The sequence below is a fragment of the Lacerta agilis genome, chromosome 3 (assembly GCF_009819535.1).
Source record: "Lacerta agilis isolate rLacAgi1 chromosome 3, rLacAgi1.pri, whole genome shotgun sequence".
Taxonomy (NCBI): domain Eukaryota; kingdom Metazoa; phylum Chordata; class Lepidosauria; order Squamata; family Lacertidae; genus Lacerta; species Lacerta agilis.
In genome coordinates this window covers 98,365,074-98,382,350 of record NC_046314.1, presented here as the reverse complement: position 1 = coordinate 98,382,350, position 17,277 = coordinate 98,365,074, and the positions used below count along the sequence as shown (strand labels likewise).

The following is a 17,277-nucleotide window of genomic DNA, read 5'->3' as shown; positions in this document are numbered from 1 at the left end:
TGAACATTTTCCAGGTTCAGAAGAAAGCGATTATCTTAAACCTTTAGTGTTTACTGTGGAGTGAACAAAAAGGCGTATTCTCAGGTATGGACATATAATAGTAAAAGCTATGAAATAGAGGATCAACGGTCTGTGTAGAATCCTTCCGTTAAGGTTTAAGAACAGGCTGGCTTTAGCATCCATCAAAATAGCTTAGACCACACAAACAGGCACTTGCCTTCTGATGTTGATGTAAATGGATCCAGCTCAGTTAGCAGAACACATGTCAATAGCATTTCCTATGCAAAGGATCACACACTGCACATAATGGCAATAATTCAGTTTTCTTTCCTGTACCTTGGGAACTCATTATTCCTAAAATTACTACCATCTGAAAGTAAAACTTATTCTTTGCTTGAGTAACACCAAATATTTTGCATCACGTTCAGTAATATTTTTGCAAACAGCACAGGCTGCCCTTCCACCAACATGTTATCAAGCACTATCACCTTCAGCTTGTTTCATTTGCAGTTCAATTCATTTCTAACCTCCTGGACCAAATTTCAAGCAGTGATGATTCTCAAGAACTCGGTGCTTATACAGACTTGTGCATTATTGATATGCAATTGTTCTTTGGAACCAAATATCACAGTAAAGGCCAGAGTTCTTACGCTCTCATAGGTCAACAGCATGCTGATCATAAACCAAAAAACAGTATTTACAATCACAGAAGCAAATAATTGTTTCGTCACTAATTCCTTTCCCACAAAACTGCGCTTCTCACTGTTTTAGCAATCCTTTATTGAAGATAACAAGTTGGTTATGTTCACTGTATTGTATGAAACATCACAATATCATACTGGGAAGGTACTATCAGTACAGGATTGGACCAGAGCAGACAGTCTGAACAGTAAACCATTTTGCATTCTTCATTCCCTAGCTTTTAAACAACCAAAAAAAAAAAAAAAACCCAGTAGGGACAAATACCTGTTAACATCATCATTTAGAACACTTTTAACTTACAAGGCTAAAATCTAATGAATAAATAAAATATATTGTGGCAATAATCCTCTAGCCCCTCCCAACCGCCCCCCTCCCCCCCAAATCAGATACACGAAGAACCAAATGATTGGGAAAGCTGGCTATAGGCACCAGGTTACAAGAGTGTACATGGATCTACACTCAAGTGTGTGTATGAGGGGGAAGCTACAGAAAAATACCATGAATTTCACACAAAACCAGTTGATGACTGTTGTTAGCTTAAACTACACACAAGGGCAACTACATCCTCGTTGAAACACAGTTTTAAACAAATAGGAAAATGTTTACAAGGCATCCACAGCATGTAAATCATGTACAAATGGATACATTCAATGTTTCCCCTCCCCAATAGCTTTTATTTATTTATTTTTTAGATAAATACTTTACTCTTCTCCACTTTCAGCATTAACTGGACTCAATACATGCACAACTCAAAAGAATTAAGGAAAAAAATAAGGTTATTGCAAAAATAGAATTAAACTAAGAATCTTCAAGTACCTTACATGACGGCCACTCTGTACCATGCCCATTGCTTATAAAATGAAAGGTCACTGAACCCATGAAAATATCTCTAATATTTTCTTAGATTTAAAATAGATAATTTTAGCTGTATTTATAGTAATCTCAAAGTGATAATTTGAACTTTGTAAATAATGCAAACAATTAAAAATTATACCCATATTACTCGACCTCTTTTAACAGCTGATAAGAAATCAAAGGGGGGGGGAACTATAGAAAACCACATTTAGAACAAAATCACAATTTACATTATAATAAAGGCAAATATTCAGCATTAAAAAAACCTGCAGCAATGAGTGAGATGTCAAAGCAAATTACAACTAACCATAAATTAAGTTGTTTGGTTTAAAAATATTTATTCTAGCAAGAGTTTATGGATGTGTTATACACATGCGCAAAATTCTTATTGGTTTTAGATGCCTAAAATCTTCTTATATTATTGCCAAATACACTTTATCTTAAGCAAGCAGTAGGCAACATATCACAATTTGGACACTGTAGGGAGAAACCTAACAGTCTGGTAATACAGGTAAAACTGGAAAATTAAAAAAAAATACACATCCTATAGCATATTGCCCAACTGAAATGACTTTCCAAGCCCAGAGCTGCAAAAGCCTTCCATCTTGGTAAGGTGATGTAAGTAAGTGTCTCATTACAATTATTTGCACTCAATTGTGCATTTATTGTAAGTTTTGTTAAAACATAGTGTGTCTTCAGAGTACAACTACAATCCCATGGTACTTTATGTACATTTAGTGATGTGCTCCCAGCATTATTCCTTCCTTGGTTTTTAGGGCTCAGGCTCCATAAAGATGTAACCAATACGCCCAAGGCTGGTAAAAATACTGTAGTACAGGCAATGCTAAGAGTGGCAATATCAGAAAACACAAATATGAACAAATGATGGAAAATCCTAATAATTTCTTTCTGCCCATTTCACAAAATGTTGGAAATCCACCAGAATTTTTCCTTTGTATTGAAGAAAACTGATTAAAAGTTTTTCCCCCATTTTTCAGATTCAAAAGCATTTTTTAGCAGATCTGTAAGGCTACCACGGATCTTCTAGATCGCCAGCACCCTACAGGGAAAGAAGAAGGAAACTGTTAGTGTTCTACTGGCCTAAAAATCCGCATTGTCCTGAATTGCAACAAGGAATAAACATAAGAGGAGGAGCTGGGACTTCTCGTTCCACAGTCTTACCAGACCATCATGCCCTCAGGTGGTTCAATCACTCTCCCTCCTCCACTAAACCAGGAATGTAATGGCAATAAAAGAACAAACTGCCAGGAATATGAACCATTTGAAACTGTGACCAAGCAAATTAGCCTATGCATCTGCTAGACAGTATAATTTTTTGGAAGTATGAGAGCAATACCTCAAAGCAAGCATTTCCATAAAGGTGAGCACAGCAATGGTCCTAACCCAAAGAACCCATAACCCAATACACATTTTTTGGGGTGTTAACACTATCATTTTTACATTCCAATGTGTATACAAGTGAGTTATCCAATGGCAGAAAACTTAATAAAAGTAGCAAATATTATTTGCACAGGAGTATCACTTCTGAAATAAAATTTGTTCAGTGAGTTAAAACTTAATACAAATAAAGATCACTCTCATATGTTAACAAATTAGATATTACACATTCTTTATAGCTGCTCTGTTTGATGGCAACTTGAACTACCCAAATTGCTTAAATAAAGTCAATATGCATTCAGATTATTCCACACATATTTTATTTGGTCGTAGACAATAATAACTCATGTACTAAACACTAATGGTCAATACATTTTATCCATTGGATACATAGGTGCTATAAGTGCATCCTGAATACAATTTCAGAAAATCAGGTACAGATGATATAGTCCAAATTACAGCCTGGCATAACACCATATATTTTAATATAATGACTAACTTAACATGCCTTAAAACTTAAAGGGCTAATATGCCTTTGACATGACAAGAACTATTCACAATACAAACATGCAATATCTACATCAATGTAATAAGTAAAAGAAAGTGAGTTATAATCAACAAACTGTAAATGCTGGATTAAGGTGACAATTTTAGGCTCTACCAATTTAATGAAAACCACAGAAGTTATAGCTTTCACTTGAATGCATTTACAATATGACATTCTTCTTAGACTATCAAATTCTAGCCCAGTGCCATGAGACTAAAATCCACACAAACCTCTCGACCAATGTACAAGAATTTTGCTTCTCTGCTTCCTGCCATGCATGCAGAGGTCAAGCAGTAACAATGCCTACGCAAGCAGCAGTTCTCGGGAAGAACTCCCAACACACAAAACACACAGAGAGAAGAATACCTTTTATGCATTTAGCATGTACAAATAAATTTAAGAGGAAAGCTAACTGTCCAAGATGTAACAAATAGCAAGAGACCAAGACATTATAATCGCCAAACCATCAACTGTGTGAAAAAAATGAAGGTATTACAACTTTTTACCACCCTGTTCATCGCCCATGTCAGAATCTTCTTGAGCACTCTGCTCACTTTCTGCTTTGGTGTCTGTCTCTTGGTCACTGGATCCATCAGAGGAATCTGAAGTAGAGGCTGTAGCCGATTCATCAAAGCCTTCTTCTCCCTGCATTCTAGCTAGCCTGTAACTAATCAGCACGTCCTCCAGAAGGTGGCGGTAGTTCCCCCTATGAGTAATTCTCACTTGTCTGAGAGCATCCACCAACTTTCCCTGTGTTCCACCTTCTGCGGCTTCGCCAGGGTCCTTATTTAAGATTCAAGACCCCAGAATCAGTGGTTGAACTAGGATATTTCTAAATTTATTAATACATTAGACATGCTATGAAGAATCTCTAGAATTCTATGGCCTAGAAGTAAACTTTCAGCCAGTCTTAATGAGCATTGGAGAGAATACTTATAGAAGTGTCTTAAATGCTTACGGTTAAAGGAAGTTTATTAATTGTGAAAAAGCAATGTGGAACCAGATCTTCCTATTCTGCCATTATAGGCATTTTGTTCACTCAAGACAGTTGCAGATGGCTGGATAGTATATATAAATTTCGACCCTTAAAAGTAAATTATATACCACTGGTGCTTTGAAACACAGCAAAAACAAAATAAAAAATTGTGAACAGCTTAAGTAAAATGAGTTCCTACTTATCTTGTTTAGGGAAGAGATGTGTTAGGTGTAATTGAGTGAGTCACATGAAGTTGCCAATGGAAAACTTACTGCCAATTGGATTCACTCATGGGAAGACTACAACACTTCTTTCAGAGTGAAGTACAAGCTAACTCTCCGCAAAAGTACAAATCTATCGAGATATGCAGATAGGACCGTGAAAAGAACTTCGTTTAAATTTCAAATTCTTCAAAATATATTCCCCGAGTTCAAGAACCAAAAGGCACTTTAATTTTAAGGCTGCTGAATGTTATGACTTTAAGATTTAGTATTCTTATAACACTAAAACTAAATTCAGGGCAGGCAAAAAGTGGTGCTTTACAGATTATTCAATTCACTGCCACTGGATTTGTTGGCAACCTTAAACTTAGGTCCTTTTAAGCGGGAGTTGAGAACCATCAGTGGCTACTATATGATGCCTCCAGGGAAGCCTGTATTTTAAATATTAGTTGCTAGGGAACAATTGCAGGAAAGGGCTACTGCCATCTTTTGGCCTGGATCCAGCATGGCTCTTAATGCTCATTACGTTTGATTACCTGTGCCTAGTAACATAAAGGATATTTGATGAGAGATACAGCTCTAGGATTGTCAACATAGCACCCTTGGGCACAGATGTGCTCACCAAGACCCTCACTGGCACCTGCTGGCACCCCCACACTGACTACAGTGCTTATATAAGGCTTAAAGGCTGCGTTCTATTGTAGACAACAGAATACTTCTTTCAAGCATAGCTTTTGTACGGGGGTGTGTGTGTGTGTGCCTTTGGAGGGTGGCACAGCTAGGGAAGGAAGGCTTAACTCTCCTCTCCCTAGCTGTAACACCCCTTCACAAACACAATTAAGCTTGAAACAAGCCTTCTATAGGAACAAATGTTTTTTTCCCAAGCCTAACTGCAATGAGGAAGGAGTAACTGGAAGGCAGACAGCTAACCCTTCTCTCCACAGTTATGACCTCAAAAATTGCCCCAAGGGGGGGGAATCCTTCTATTTAAAGCCTGATTGCTAGGAGGGGGGAAGTGGGGAGGGGGTTGTGATGAGTGTGTGGTGCCCACAATAGTTTCTATAGTCTCCAAAGGTGCCCATTGGCTCAAGAAAGTTGGAGGTTCCTGTTATAGCCGAAAGTAGTAAAATATTTGCAGTCACATATGTCATAAGGGCTTAGCAGTAAACCCTCTGGCTTTATCAACAAGGAATCATTCCCAATTCAAAATCACCGGTATTGCAAATTGGCCCATTCCAAAGAAATGGTACCTAATTCGGAGGCTTTTTCTTAGGCCTTTTCATTGGATGATCCTCATAGTGCCATCCTTAGCTAAGCCAAACACACTATACAAACTGATTAGGAACAAATGAGAGGCAATGGCAGCAGTGCTATGTGTTTAAGCATGGAACTACCATTATTGTGCAGACACAGTGGCAACCAATTCTGAAAACAAAAAAGTGGTGTGTGACACTATCAAGTACAGAACCTTCCTCTACCAACAGCTAACCTCCCAGATGTCCATCTACAGAAGCTCTTTTCTGTCAGCCAAGCACACTTTTACAATCAGAGCTTCACCCATTTACCCCTCTTGCTGTGCCCCATCTCCCATTTGCACCTCAAACTCACAATCTCATCATGACCACATGTGCCCAGAAAAAGCCAAAATTAAAGGGGAGGGAACTTAGCTGAGTTGTAAAGCACATGTTCTGCATGCAATGGTCCCATCTCCAGGAAGGGCTTGGAAAGACCAGTCTGAACATTCTAACAACTATTCCTTTGATGGTTCTTTCAGAAACTGTAGCTACCCAATTAGGAAAATATAAAATGCCAGCCATTAATACCACCTCCTCACATGAATCATGAGTCCCAAATACCTCGAGACTGAGGGTTGTAGCCAACTAAGTTTTACTCAGACATCCTTTAATTCCAATGACTCTACCAAGTTCATCACGTTCCATTAATTGCAATGGGCCTACTCTGAGTTTGACTAACACTAGATACAACCCTAAGCTGCTCCGAGACTTGGATGACATGAAGAACTATTATGCATTAATTTTGCATCCAAAGTGCTCCCAGTTTTCTAATGGTAAACTCTAACACAAAACTAAATCCAGCAATTTACCCAATATTCATATGAAATTAGGAGGGGGGGAAATGGAACACAAAAAAGCAAACCTATGAAAAATATGTTTCCAGGAAGGAAACATATTTTCTCAGATCTGGATATACACCATTAGGACAGATAACCAGATATGTCAAATGTATTGTAAGTAGTTTGAGAACTGGCCTTGACAGATTTCTTTCCTTTTTTTTACAGTGAAGTATTCACAGAGTGCAGATATACTAATGTGAATTGATACTATTTCTCATTCACCAGTCAGACTGTGATCTTGTCATGTTTTCTATATTATGATATAAATGCCAGATATTTCTGAGTGTTGTGGGCCAATTCAGCCACAAAATTAACTTTCAATACTGAAGTAAGTGGGGCATCTGTTAACATTGCATTAATTGCAACATAAGGAAGCCTCCACCCATTGTGTCACAGAATTAAGCAAAGAAAATACATACTAGGCTTGGAGGGGAAAACACAGAGCAGGTGAGATTTTTAAGCTTTTATCAGAAATTGAAACCTTGGATTTTAAAACACAATAAAGAATAAAAAAAATCCTTCCATTAGCACCTTAGAGACCAACCGAGTTTGTTCTTGGTATGAGCTTTCGTGTGCATGCACACTTGTGCTACTGGAAGGAATTTTATTTATTTTTTATTTTGTTTTGATTATGGCAGACCAACACGGCTACCTACCTGTAACTTGGATTTTAACTGATTTTATATCTACTGCTGCTTGTATTTTTACTGTTGCTACGGTAATTGCTTTTGTTTTTGATGTTTTTGATCTGTTTTATATTTGTTTTATGGTTCTCTTTTGCAGGCTATCTTGAAAATATGGATTAATAAAATTATGGGTTGTTGTTTTTTAATGGAAACCTTGCACTCTTTCCCAGTTTCTATCTCACTTGTTCTACATTCACCATGGCCCTATTCCAAGCCACCAAATCTGGCAATTCAGCATAACACTGAAAAGCTCAATTAAGGTTCCCAAAATCAGAGTCAGAAGCAGCTGGATGGGCCCATAACTCTGTGCAGAACAGTCTACGTTAGTGGGAGAAACTACTGTTCTTGCTTCATAACTCTGAAAAAGCACATTCTTTGACTGCAAAAGGAACTAAGTTCAATTAGCACCATCTCCAGATTCAGCTGAGACTTTCCCACAACTGCAACCCTGGTAGACAATGGTGAGCTAGATGGAACAATGGTCTGAGTCAGTATAAATCAGTTTCATTTGCTTTGGGAAACACAGAAAACACACCTCCTATGCTATTATGAGAGTACAAAAAAACAGAAGTTCTGATCTACTCTGTCCCTGAAGGGGAAATGTCAATGAATACATTATTAGTGCACAAGAATGTATTCATGTGGATCAATGTGATAGCACACTCTTTAATATCTGAAGGAAAGAAAAATGGGAAAATCTCACCAACAGCATTTCAAGACCAAGGCTGAGAACAGAAAATCTACTTCAATTGAAATTTATGGGACTTTCTTCCAAGTAAATTTATTAAAAATTTACCTTACAAATGCTTATTTCAACAAACTAGAGATTGTGTACTTTTAGCACATTTTAATTAAGCTGTTCACGTTAGCACACATTTCTACAAGCCAATTTTTGAGAAACACACCTTTTACTATGCATCATCTAGGTTATTCTGTATTCTTCTCTGCAGTTATTACAGGCATTTACAATTCACATTTCCATATGAAAGTTTAGCTAACTGAGCACAGCACCTATGCCAAAACTAAAACAGAACACAGCACACCAAATTCACTCTTTGGGGCCTAGATTACGTTGTTGGGAGTTCTGAATACTTGTAGCTCAAAGCTTAAGCTATTTTGCATTACATAACAAAGTTAGCTTACTGAAATAGCGCAGCATTATAAAATGTAGGAGGAGTCAGGAAATAAGAAACTTGTGATTCCTTGCAACCCTATACACCTTGCCAAGCATGTCTCTGAGAGGGAAATCTAAATACTGTATATTCTGGCGTATAAGACTACTTTTTAATCCAGGAAAATCTTCTCAAAAGTTGGGGGTCGTCTTATATGCCAGGTGGAGAATCTGCGGTCGAGTAGATCTCAAACTTTATATTTTAACTGGAAAAGTTGAGGGTCGTCTTATACGCCCAGTCGTCTTATACGCCGGAAAATACGGTATGCTAAGAAAGCATGGGAAAGTATTTTGAAACCTGTATACTAGTAGTGAAATTAAGATTCCTAGTTTGCCAATTCTAACTAGAAAACAGAAGAGTCCTATTGGCTTTCATAGAAAACAGATGGATCACTGGGAGAACACTAATTAAGTATTCAAAGCGTAGCATCAGGTCTTACCTAAATTATCTCACTGTACTATAAACAGCCCCCCTCTTATTGTGTGCATAGAAGGCAGAGAGCCTTTATTGTGGTGGCACCTCAATTTTGGAACACCTTCCCCCAAGGAGGTATGATTGGTGCTGACACTATAATCTCTCAGTACCAGGGTGATATATAATAATAATTTTATTATTTATACCCTGCCCATCTGGCTGGTTTCCCCAGCCACATATTTGTTTAGACATTTTACATTTATTTTATGGCCTCTACTTAATAGTTCCTATTTGTGTTTTTTAAATGCTTGAACAAATAAGTTGTTGGTTGTGGTTGTTGTTGTTGTTGTTATACACTACCTTGCAATCTACTAGTTGAAGGGTAGTTTAGGAATTTAAAATAAATAAATGTATCCACTTGATCATCCTACTGCCTTTCTACTAGGCAAGGTGGCACAACAAATTAAATTGTACCTAACAGGAAGACCAGTTGCGTATTTGGTAAAGGCCTAACAAATGAAGAAGTCTCAACATTAGGAGGTGTCACACATTTATGTCTGTCTCTCACCTAGTTACTGTAAGCATATAGTATTAAAGAAATACTTATATTGGTGACCCTGCATTCTGGTATAGAGCGATAGTAGCAGTTTGCTTCTTCAGAACAAGACATCCCAGGACAATCCATTAACCCTTTAAATTCAATGTATTTTATGGTAGCATGGAACAATGCACTTGCACACAGTTATAACATCCCCCACACTGAAATATTATAATTTACTTGCATCAATAAATGCTAGCAATCAAATGTAGAACTTACCCCATCATTCTCTCTGTGTGGGTTCAGCCTGCTATAAACAGCTTCAATAATGTTTCGCCTAGACAAAGGTAAAATTCTAAGTTATGTTTTGAGCAGGTTTTCATACAAAAGTAAACAATCTGCTCTATTAGTCAAGATGGCTAAACAGCAGGAATCTATTGTCCTCCTGCTCTTATAGGCTTCCCAACTGGCAGCCAGAAATTCTGCCAATGGCACTGTTTCATGAGCTGTTGTGTAAATGTGCAAAACGCTGGCTACATGGAAGACATTCAGCAATTTGCCATCCCCACCTGCCATTCTGAAAGACAGCTCCAAAGCACTTTTGCTGAAGTGGCTCTTAGGTTTACAGTGTGGTCTTGGGCACACTCTTCCCCCTCAAGCCTACCTACCACACAAGAGCGTTAAGCTAAAATGCATCTCTGCCATGTCTTGAAGAAAGGGCGGGATAAAAATACAACTGAAACTGTTGGCTTCTGCAAGTAGTTAAAAAAAGATGCAGCAATAACTATATGTCCATGCCATACATTTAAATTAGTCACAAAGGAAGATTAAAATACATGCATGTGTCAACAAGAAAAGCCTGGCTTTCCTCCATTCAGATGTGTGGGAGTGATGATTGAATTACACTTTTATGAAATGAATAGCATGTAGAAGACAGACTGAACAATTTAGCAATTTAAGATGTAAGCCTGTATACACCGTTTCAAAGCCATTATTAAGAGCTTCACTGACATTCTGCACTTACTTGCCAGCTAGACCACCTCCTGGTGGTAAGTTTGGAATATTCTCTGCAGACAAAATGCGCATTACATGAGCAAGATCCGGCATTCCTTCTTCACCCGACTTCTCCATAATTTCTAGTTAAAAGAAAATGCTCAAATTATTAAAGCAAAGAGACACAGAAAACCCTACACGTGATACTCAACGCAAATATCTCGGACCTGGTACAAATACACGTGCACATCAAGAACTTGCCCTATTTTTGTATATAAAAATGTTACCTGCATGAAGGTGTAGCAAAATGATACACTCATTAAAGTGTTTCGTAACATGTAGCAATTGTTTTCCATATATTTTAAAAAAGGGATGGACAACTTGTTATTTTAGTATCAGTCTGAAAGGTTGGCTATGTTCCAAACCAAAGAGATTACAGCAAGACTTCAATCCATCAGCCTATACTGTGGGGTTGTATGTGTACATTCCTTGCTTTTGGGCGCTAGTCTCACACATGCCCTAGAAAGCAAGCATTACAAAATGACCACTAACAAAGGGGTATGTGTGTGGAGAAGAGATGCTGAGCACCTAGTACAGTGGTGCCCCGCTAGACGAAAATAATTCGTTCTGCGAAAATTTTTGTCTAGCGGGTTTTTCGTCTAGCGAAGCGGCAATGACAGCTGCGCTTTCGTTAGACGAAAAAAAAATTCGTCTTGCGAGGCAGCCCCATAGGCTTTTTCGTCTTGCGGGGCAGCCTTCCGCTAGACGAATGCCTTCGTCTAGCGAGTTTTTCGTCTTGCGAGGCATTCGTCTAGCGGGGCACCACTGTATATGGAAGGCAACAGTTTCCTGTTTTACTTCTCAAATTAAAGGGAGTAAAAAAATTATCAAGGTCAGCATAATTCTCCAACTTAGAAATGCCTGACTACACAGCTAGTGATCTCAAGTAGACATTTTCAGGGCTTCTCAAATCTCATTCCCTATCTGGAGAACTCGACTTTATAGTATTTTGCACATGGCTGCAATGCAGTCATGGTCTCTCCCAAATAATGGCAGATGTACACACAGGCACACACAAACACTTCTGCAAGGTGTTCCATTTGCTATGGAAACTCTTGTGAGTAAAATCTCATTTGTATAGTTATTATGATCCTGACAAATTTTTAAATTATACACTAATCTAAATAGGAAATTGCATATAGGACTAGCAGTGCAACTTCTAAGAAACATGTAGAACAAGACCCTCTGAAGCTTCACAGCTAGATCTCTCACAGATTCCATGTCTGGAGTTTTAAAAATTTCATCTGTCCCAAGCAAGATTGCGTATCTAGTTTATCCAGTAATATTTTTCCAGTTTTCATTACCATTTAGAGAACTGCATTTTCATTGCAACTTTCTACCTTTTCCCTTCAACCTTCTTTCAGAATTGCTTATTTATTTTGTCATCCAACTCTGGCTCTTCTTTCACTCTACACTTCCTTTTATCATCACTGCCACTATGATGCTGACCTACATTCCAACAATACCTTTCTACCTTCAATGAAAAATATTAGCTAATATATTAAAGGATGCTATTCTTCAATGAAAACTGACAGAAGGTTCAATCAACAGCCTGAAGGAATTAGGTGGTAAATATATTCAACAGAAGACAACGTTGTATAAGCAGTTTTCAACTGGCTTTTTCTTTCTGGCTCCACCTTCATTTTTTTTTCCAGTTGCTGCATCATATAAAATACTCCCAATGAAATATGGCCATTACCCTTGTAGTTACTCTAGAGCTTACTTGGACTCCCATGATCAAGCTATACTCAACTATAGAAGTCTTAGCACAAGAATTCTTATTATTTGCCTTCACATTTCATTCACATCCAGTTCAAAATCCAGAAAGATAAAATAAGAGCAGTCAATGTACTGATTCATAGAATAAGGAAATAAAACAAAAGAAAGAAAGCTGCAAATCAAGAGTGGGTCAGTTAGGCATTCTTCCACAACAAAAGGAAGTACACATGATTGCTGACTACTATTTATTAAAGTGCATTTAAGCTGAAGGTATTTTCTCTTCACTGTATCTTTACACTATAGATACTCTTTTCAAATGGTTGACTATATTCACATAAATACAGTGGTGCCCCGCTAGACGAATGCCTCGCTAGACGAAAAACTCGCTAGACGAAGGCATTCGTCTAGCGGGAGGCTGTCCTGCAAGACGAAAAAGTCTATGGGGCTGCCTCGCAAGACGATTTTTTTCGTCTTTTTTTTCGTCTAGCAAAAACCGCGGTTTACATTGCCGCTTCGCTAGACGAAAAACCGCTAGACAAAAATATTTGCAGAACGAATTATTTTCGTCTAGCGGGGCACCACTGTATACACAAAACTGTGGAAAGAATAGTTTTGTTGTTTTCAAGGGTGATGTGCAAGTTCCAAAAACAACCCTCAAACATTCCCCCCAAAAAACTTGGTAACATGTGAATTCTTGATTAAACCTGAATCAATTTAAACACCCAATGCAAATAAAATAAAAATCTAAGTTACTCTATGAAGCTTTCTAACACATTCCCTTGTTATGTGGAGTCAAGAAATCATATTGCCCCAAAGGATTTTCTGCAATCCTGTTCTGTGAAAATTTATGCAAAACTACAATCTCTTCATCTCTTGGACCACAGTTCCAATTCAAGCTACTTAATTAAGGAAACAATAGACATTTGTCAATGGGCAGAGTATTTATTGGAATCAGGCAAAATCTGAAGTGAAAGAAAAAAGTAAGGGAAAAATAAGTCTGCTCTTCTGCATTCTCTTCTGTTTTCTTTATATTCTTCTATCTTGAAATAAAAGTCCTTCAATACTCTAACTCTCATTTCTTGTCAAGTATGTGTCACTTAAAGTTGTTACAGTTCATCCAACGTACAGGACATTGAATGACTTGGGCAATTCCTGTAGAGAAAAAATCAAAAGCAGCACACATAGGGTTGAAAAAATATGGTAACTTATTATGTTGAATATTTTGGCTTAACATTATACATGAGCTATCCTGTTTATGAAACTGCCTGTGATAATAAAGATGCCCCCCTTTTAATCGGTTTGATGCACCATGATCTATGGTACATTTTGAACATATTACATCTTAGAAGTGCTCAGCCTAGTGGCCAAACAAAGGTAATTCCACTGAAGGAAATGATGCATTTTATTGCAATTACCAAACAGTAGTTCTTCCTAAAAAAAACGTAACAAGCTAGGCTTTTAAACGTCTGAAGTTATGTGGCATGTGGGCCTGGTTATGAAGCAGAGTACAGAAATGATACTAAAAATCTCCTTACTTTGTGCACCAATGGAATGGATCCCCCTAGACTGGGGACAAGCATCAAATTCTCTAGCAAGCTTCCCAATAGTACAAGCACTTCATGAAAGGGCCCTGCACAAAGTCCCTCTTGCAACAGGTTTTGTAGTATAAAATGTAATGTGGGACCAAGCAAGCACTGATTGTAGCAAATGTATTTAGACATGTAAATGCCACAAATATTTGAGCCCGTTAAGTTTCTTGGTTGTTAGGAAAAGCACCTATAAAGCTCAGAAGCATGGCCTAACAACCACTACCTTTGGAGAAGAGTTAAGTAGGGGAATGTGCTGTCAGTGTGGATTCTTGCACAAGTTTACAGAACTACAGGCTATTAAGTGGCTTACTTGCTCACTTCAGGCCATTCAACCAATTTTACCACAAATGAAGTAAGGCTGACTTAAGTATGAGTACTTTTAATCAATAGGGAAGTGCTCAGCCATCCTCTTTTAAGTATACTAGAGAAGCCAAGGTTCCAACACCACTCTTTAAGGAAACTAGAGTCCTGTAAGCAGAGGAGTAGAAAAACTAGCACAATAGCTTCCATGAGTTGCCTTTAATGTTTTGCAAATTTAGTAGCAATTATTCTTTCCTCTAACTACACTTTCATATTTTGAGCTCTGTCCTCTGAGGATGCAACTTTCACAAAGAATGTAAGTTACCAAACAAATTTAATGCCAGTTTAATGCATGCCTTTCAGGTTCAAAATACTTATTTTACAGAAGGTGGAAACTGACCCAATTCAAAAAGTGATAGATATATTGAAATGTAAGATTCCCCCTGAATTCCTGATTATCATTTACATTACTTTCTTTGTCTAATAAGACAAAATGCACGGAACTCAACTTACCTTTATACTTAGCTCTCACGATTTTCCCCTTACACACAAACCATTCTGGCTAAGCCTCTCACATAAACTTCTCTATACCACAATAATCTTAACTTCAGTGTACCTTCTAATAACAGAGTTTATATTGGGAATAAATAGATGATATGTTTGGCAGGTTGTTATGAAAGATTTTCATTCTTCTCAAGATTAAGGAACCACACTGAAACGTCAAGGATGCTTCTGTGGAGATCTAGTCACTATATAGTCACTGTGCAACTAATTTTCATTTTGCATGCCATTTGTAAAAATATTCAATTGCAGAGGTTGTTCTTGGGAACTTACAGGCCTGAAATTATTCAGTTGCCCTACTCCTAACTCCCCATAATAAAAGAAGGCATTCTATGTCCTGCGGCCAACCAGATCTCCATGATACCCACAAGCAGAATCTGAGCACAGTGACAGCCTCTCCACTTGCAATTCCCAGCAAATGGTGCTGTGAGGCATGATGCCTCCAACAGTGAAGACAGAAAATAGCATTATACCCCATGAGTCCTGTCTCACTGCAGCAACTACTATGAGGAATAGGAGAATGGCATCTGTTTGAGTGGAACAATCTAGGGGTAAGCCTAGGAAAACCCACATACAGCAGCACTTGCAGCACTTGCAGGAGAAGAAACATAGGATGCAGCATGGGATGGGATCCTCTCCATGAGGCTATCTTTTCCCCCCCAAATGGAATATAATCTAGCCTGAATGCACTATTTTCCAATCTGCCAGACTTCCTCCTTGCTTTCATATATGCAATAACAAAATAACCTAACTCCCCCCCCCCATTTTACTGCCCATTCACTCAGTCTGGTGACTCTGAACAATTTTTACTATCGTCAGCAAGCCAGGCTGCCTCTCTGACCACACCTAATTCTAGATCATTTATGAACAAGTTAAAAAGCACAAGTCCCAATACTGACCCTTAGGGGACTCCACTTTCTTCATTTCTTCATTTGGGAAGCTGTCCATGTAGGTCTAAGTTACCGTATATACGTGAGTATAAGCCGACTTTTTCAGCCCATTTTTTGGGCTGAAAAAGCCGCCCTCGGCTTATACTCAGGTGAAGCGGGCGGCTGCAAAGGGACAAGCAGCAAGAAAGGGATCCTTTCTTGCTGCTTGTCTCCCCTGCCCTGCCGATCCCCCATCTGTGCCTGCTCTCTGATCCCTCGTCCTGTGCCTGCTCTGTGCGAGGATCACCTCCTCCTCCTCCTCCCCCCGTCCCTTCTCCCCGAAGGGGAACAGAGGTAGCGACGGGGGGGGGGCAGCGGGAGCAGGACAAGTATCGAGCAGGCGCGTGAGCCGGCTCAGCCCCAGAGAGCCTGTTGCTTTTGCCCCCATCCCATCCCAGCTCAGTCCGCCATAGAAACTGCCCACCCTGAAACTACCCACCCCTGAAACCTTCCCAGAATCTGCTCCCTTAATTCCTCCCTGAATATGCCCCCTCCCCCTGAGCCCTCCCTGTAAAGAGACCCTTTCTTTCCAAGCCTTCCCTCTTAACCCCTGCCCATCCCAGCTCTGCCCACTGTAGAAACTGCGCTGAGACTCTATGATCCTGTGCCTGCTCTACCCCTGCCCATCCCAGCTCTGCCCACTGTAGAAACTGCGCTGAGACTCTATGATCCTGTGCCTGCTCTGCGCAACGCATCGGGGAGGGAAAAGTGGGGAGAAAGTGCTCCTCGATGCTTTTCCTCTCCTATGCGTTGCACAGAGCAGTCACTGCTCTGTGCGAGGATCGCCTCCTCCTCCTCCTCCCGTCCCTTCTCCCCGAAGGGGAACAGAGGTAGCCACGGGGGCAGCGGGAGCAGGAGGAGGACAAGTATCGAGCAGGCGCGCGAGCCGGCTCAGCCCCAGAGAGCCTGTTGCTTTTGCCCCCATCCCAGCTCAGTCCGCCATAGAAACTGCCCACCCTGAAACTATCAACCCCTGAAACCTTCCCAGAATCTGCTCCCTTAATTCCTCCCTGAATATACCCCCTCCCCCTGAGCCCTCCCTGTAAAGAGACCCTTTCTTTCCAAGCCTTCCCTCTTAACCCCTTCCCCCATCCCAGCTCTGCCCACCCTAGAAACTACCCACCCTGAAACTTTCCCAGAATATGCCCCCTTGCCCTTGATGCCCTCCCTAAATATGCCCCAACCACCCCTGAAACCTTCCCAGAATCAACCCCCTTCCCCCTTAATCCATTCCAGAATCTCCCCCCTTAATTCCTCCCTGAATATGCCCCCTCCCCCTGAGCCCTCCCTGTAAAGAGACCCTTTCTTTCCAAGCCTTCCCTCTTAACCCCTGCCCATCCCAGCTCTGCCCACCCTAGAAACTGCCCCCATCCCAGCTCTGCCCACCCTAGAAACTGCCCCCATCCCAGCTCTGCCCACCCTAGAAACTGCCCACCCTGAAACTTTCCCAGAATATGCCTCCTTGCCTCTCATGCCCTCCCTA

General features: G+C 39.7%; 1 protein-coding gene across 7 annotated transcripts in view; it reads right to left on the bottom strand.

Annotated features, from left to right (window-relative positions):
- Positions 1-759: 759 nt before the first annotated feature.
- Positions 760-17,277, bottom strand: part of PPM1B (protein phosphatase, Mg2+/Mn2+ dependent 1B) — a 46,955-nt gene continuing 30,437 nt past the window's right edge. For 5 of the 7 annotated variants that reach the window (XM_033144886.1, XM_033144884.1, XM_033144887.1 and 2 more), the window contains 3 exons: positions 10,668-10,779; positions 9,923-9,980; positions 3,253-4,285 (listed from right to left, as the gene is read on the bottom strand). In XM_033144886.1, coding sequence (XP_033000777.1) covers positions 3,995-4,285; positions 9,923-9,980; positions 10,668-10,779 — 461 coding nt within the window. In that variant the 3' untranslated portion in view covers positions 3,253-3,994. Of the gene's footprint in view, positions 2,618-3,252; positions 4,286-9,922; positions 9,981-10,667; positions 10,780-13,181; positions 13,568-17,277 lie in introns of those variants that run through there. The other 2 variants (XM_033144889.1, XM_033144890.1) reach the window with 2 other exon arrangements.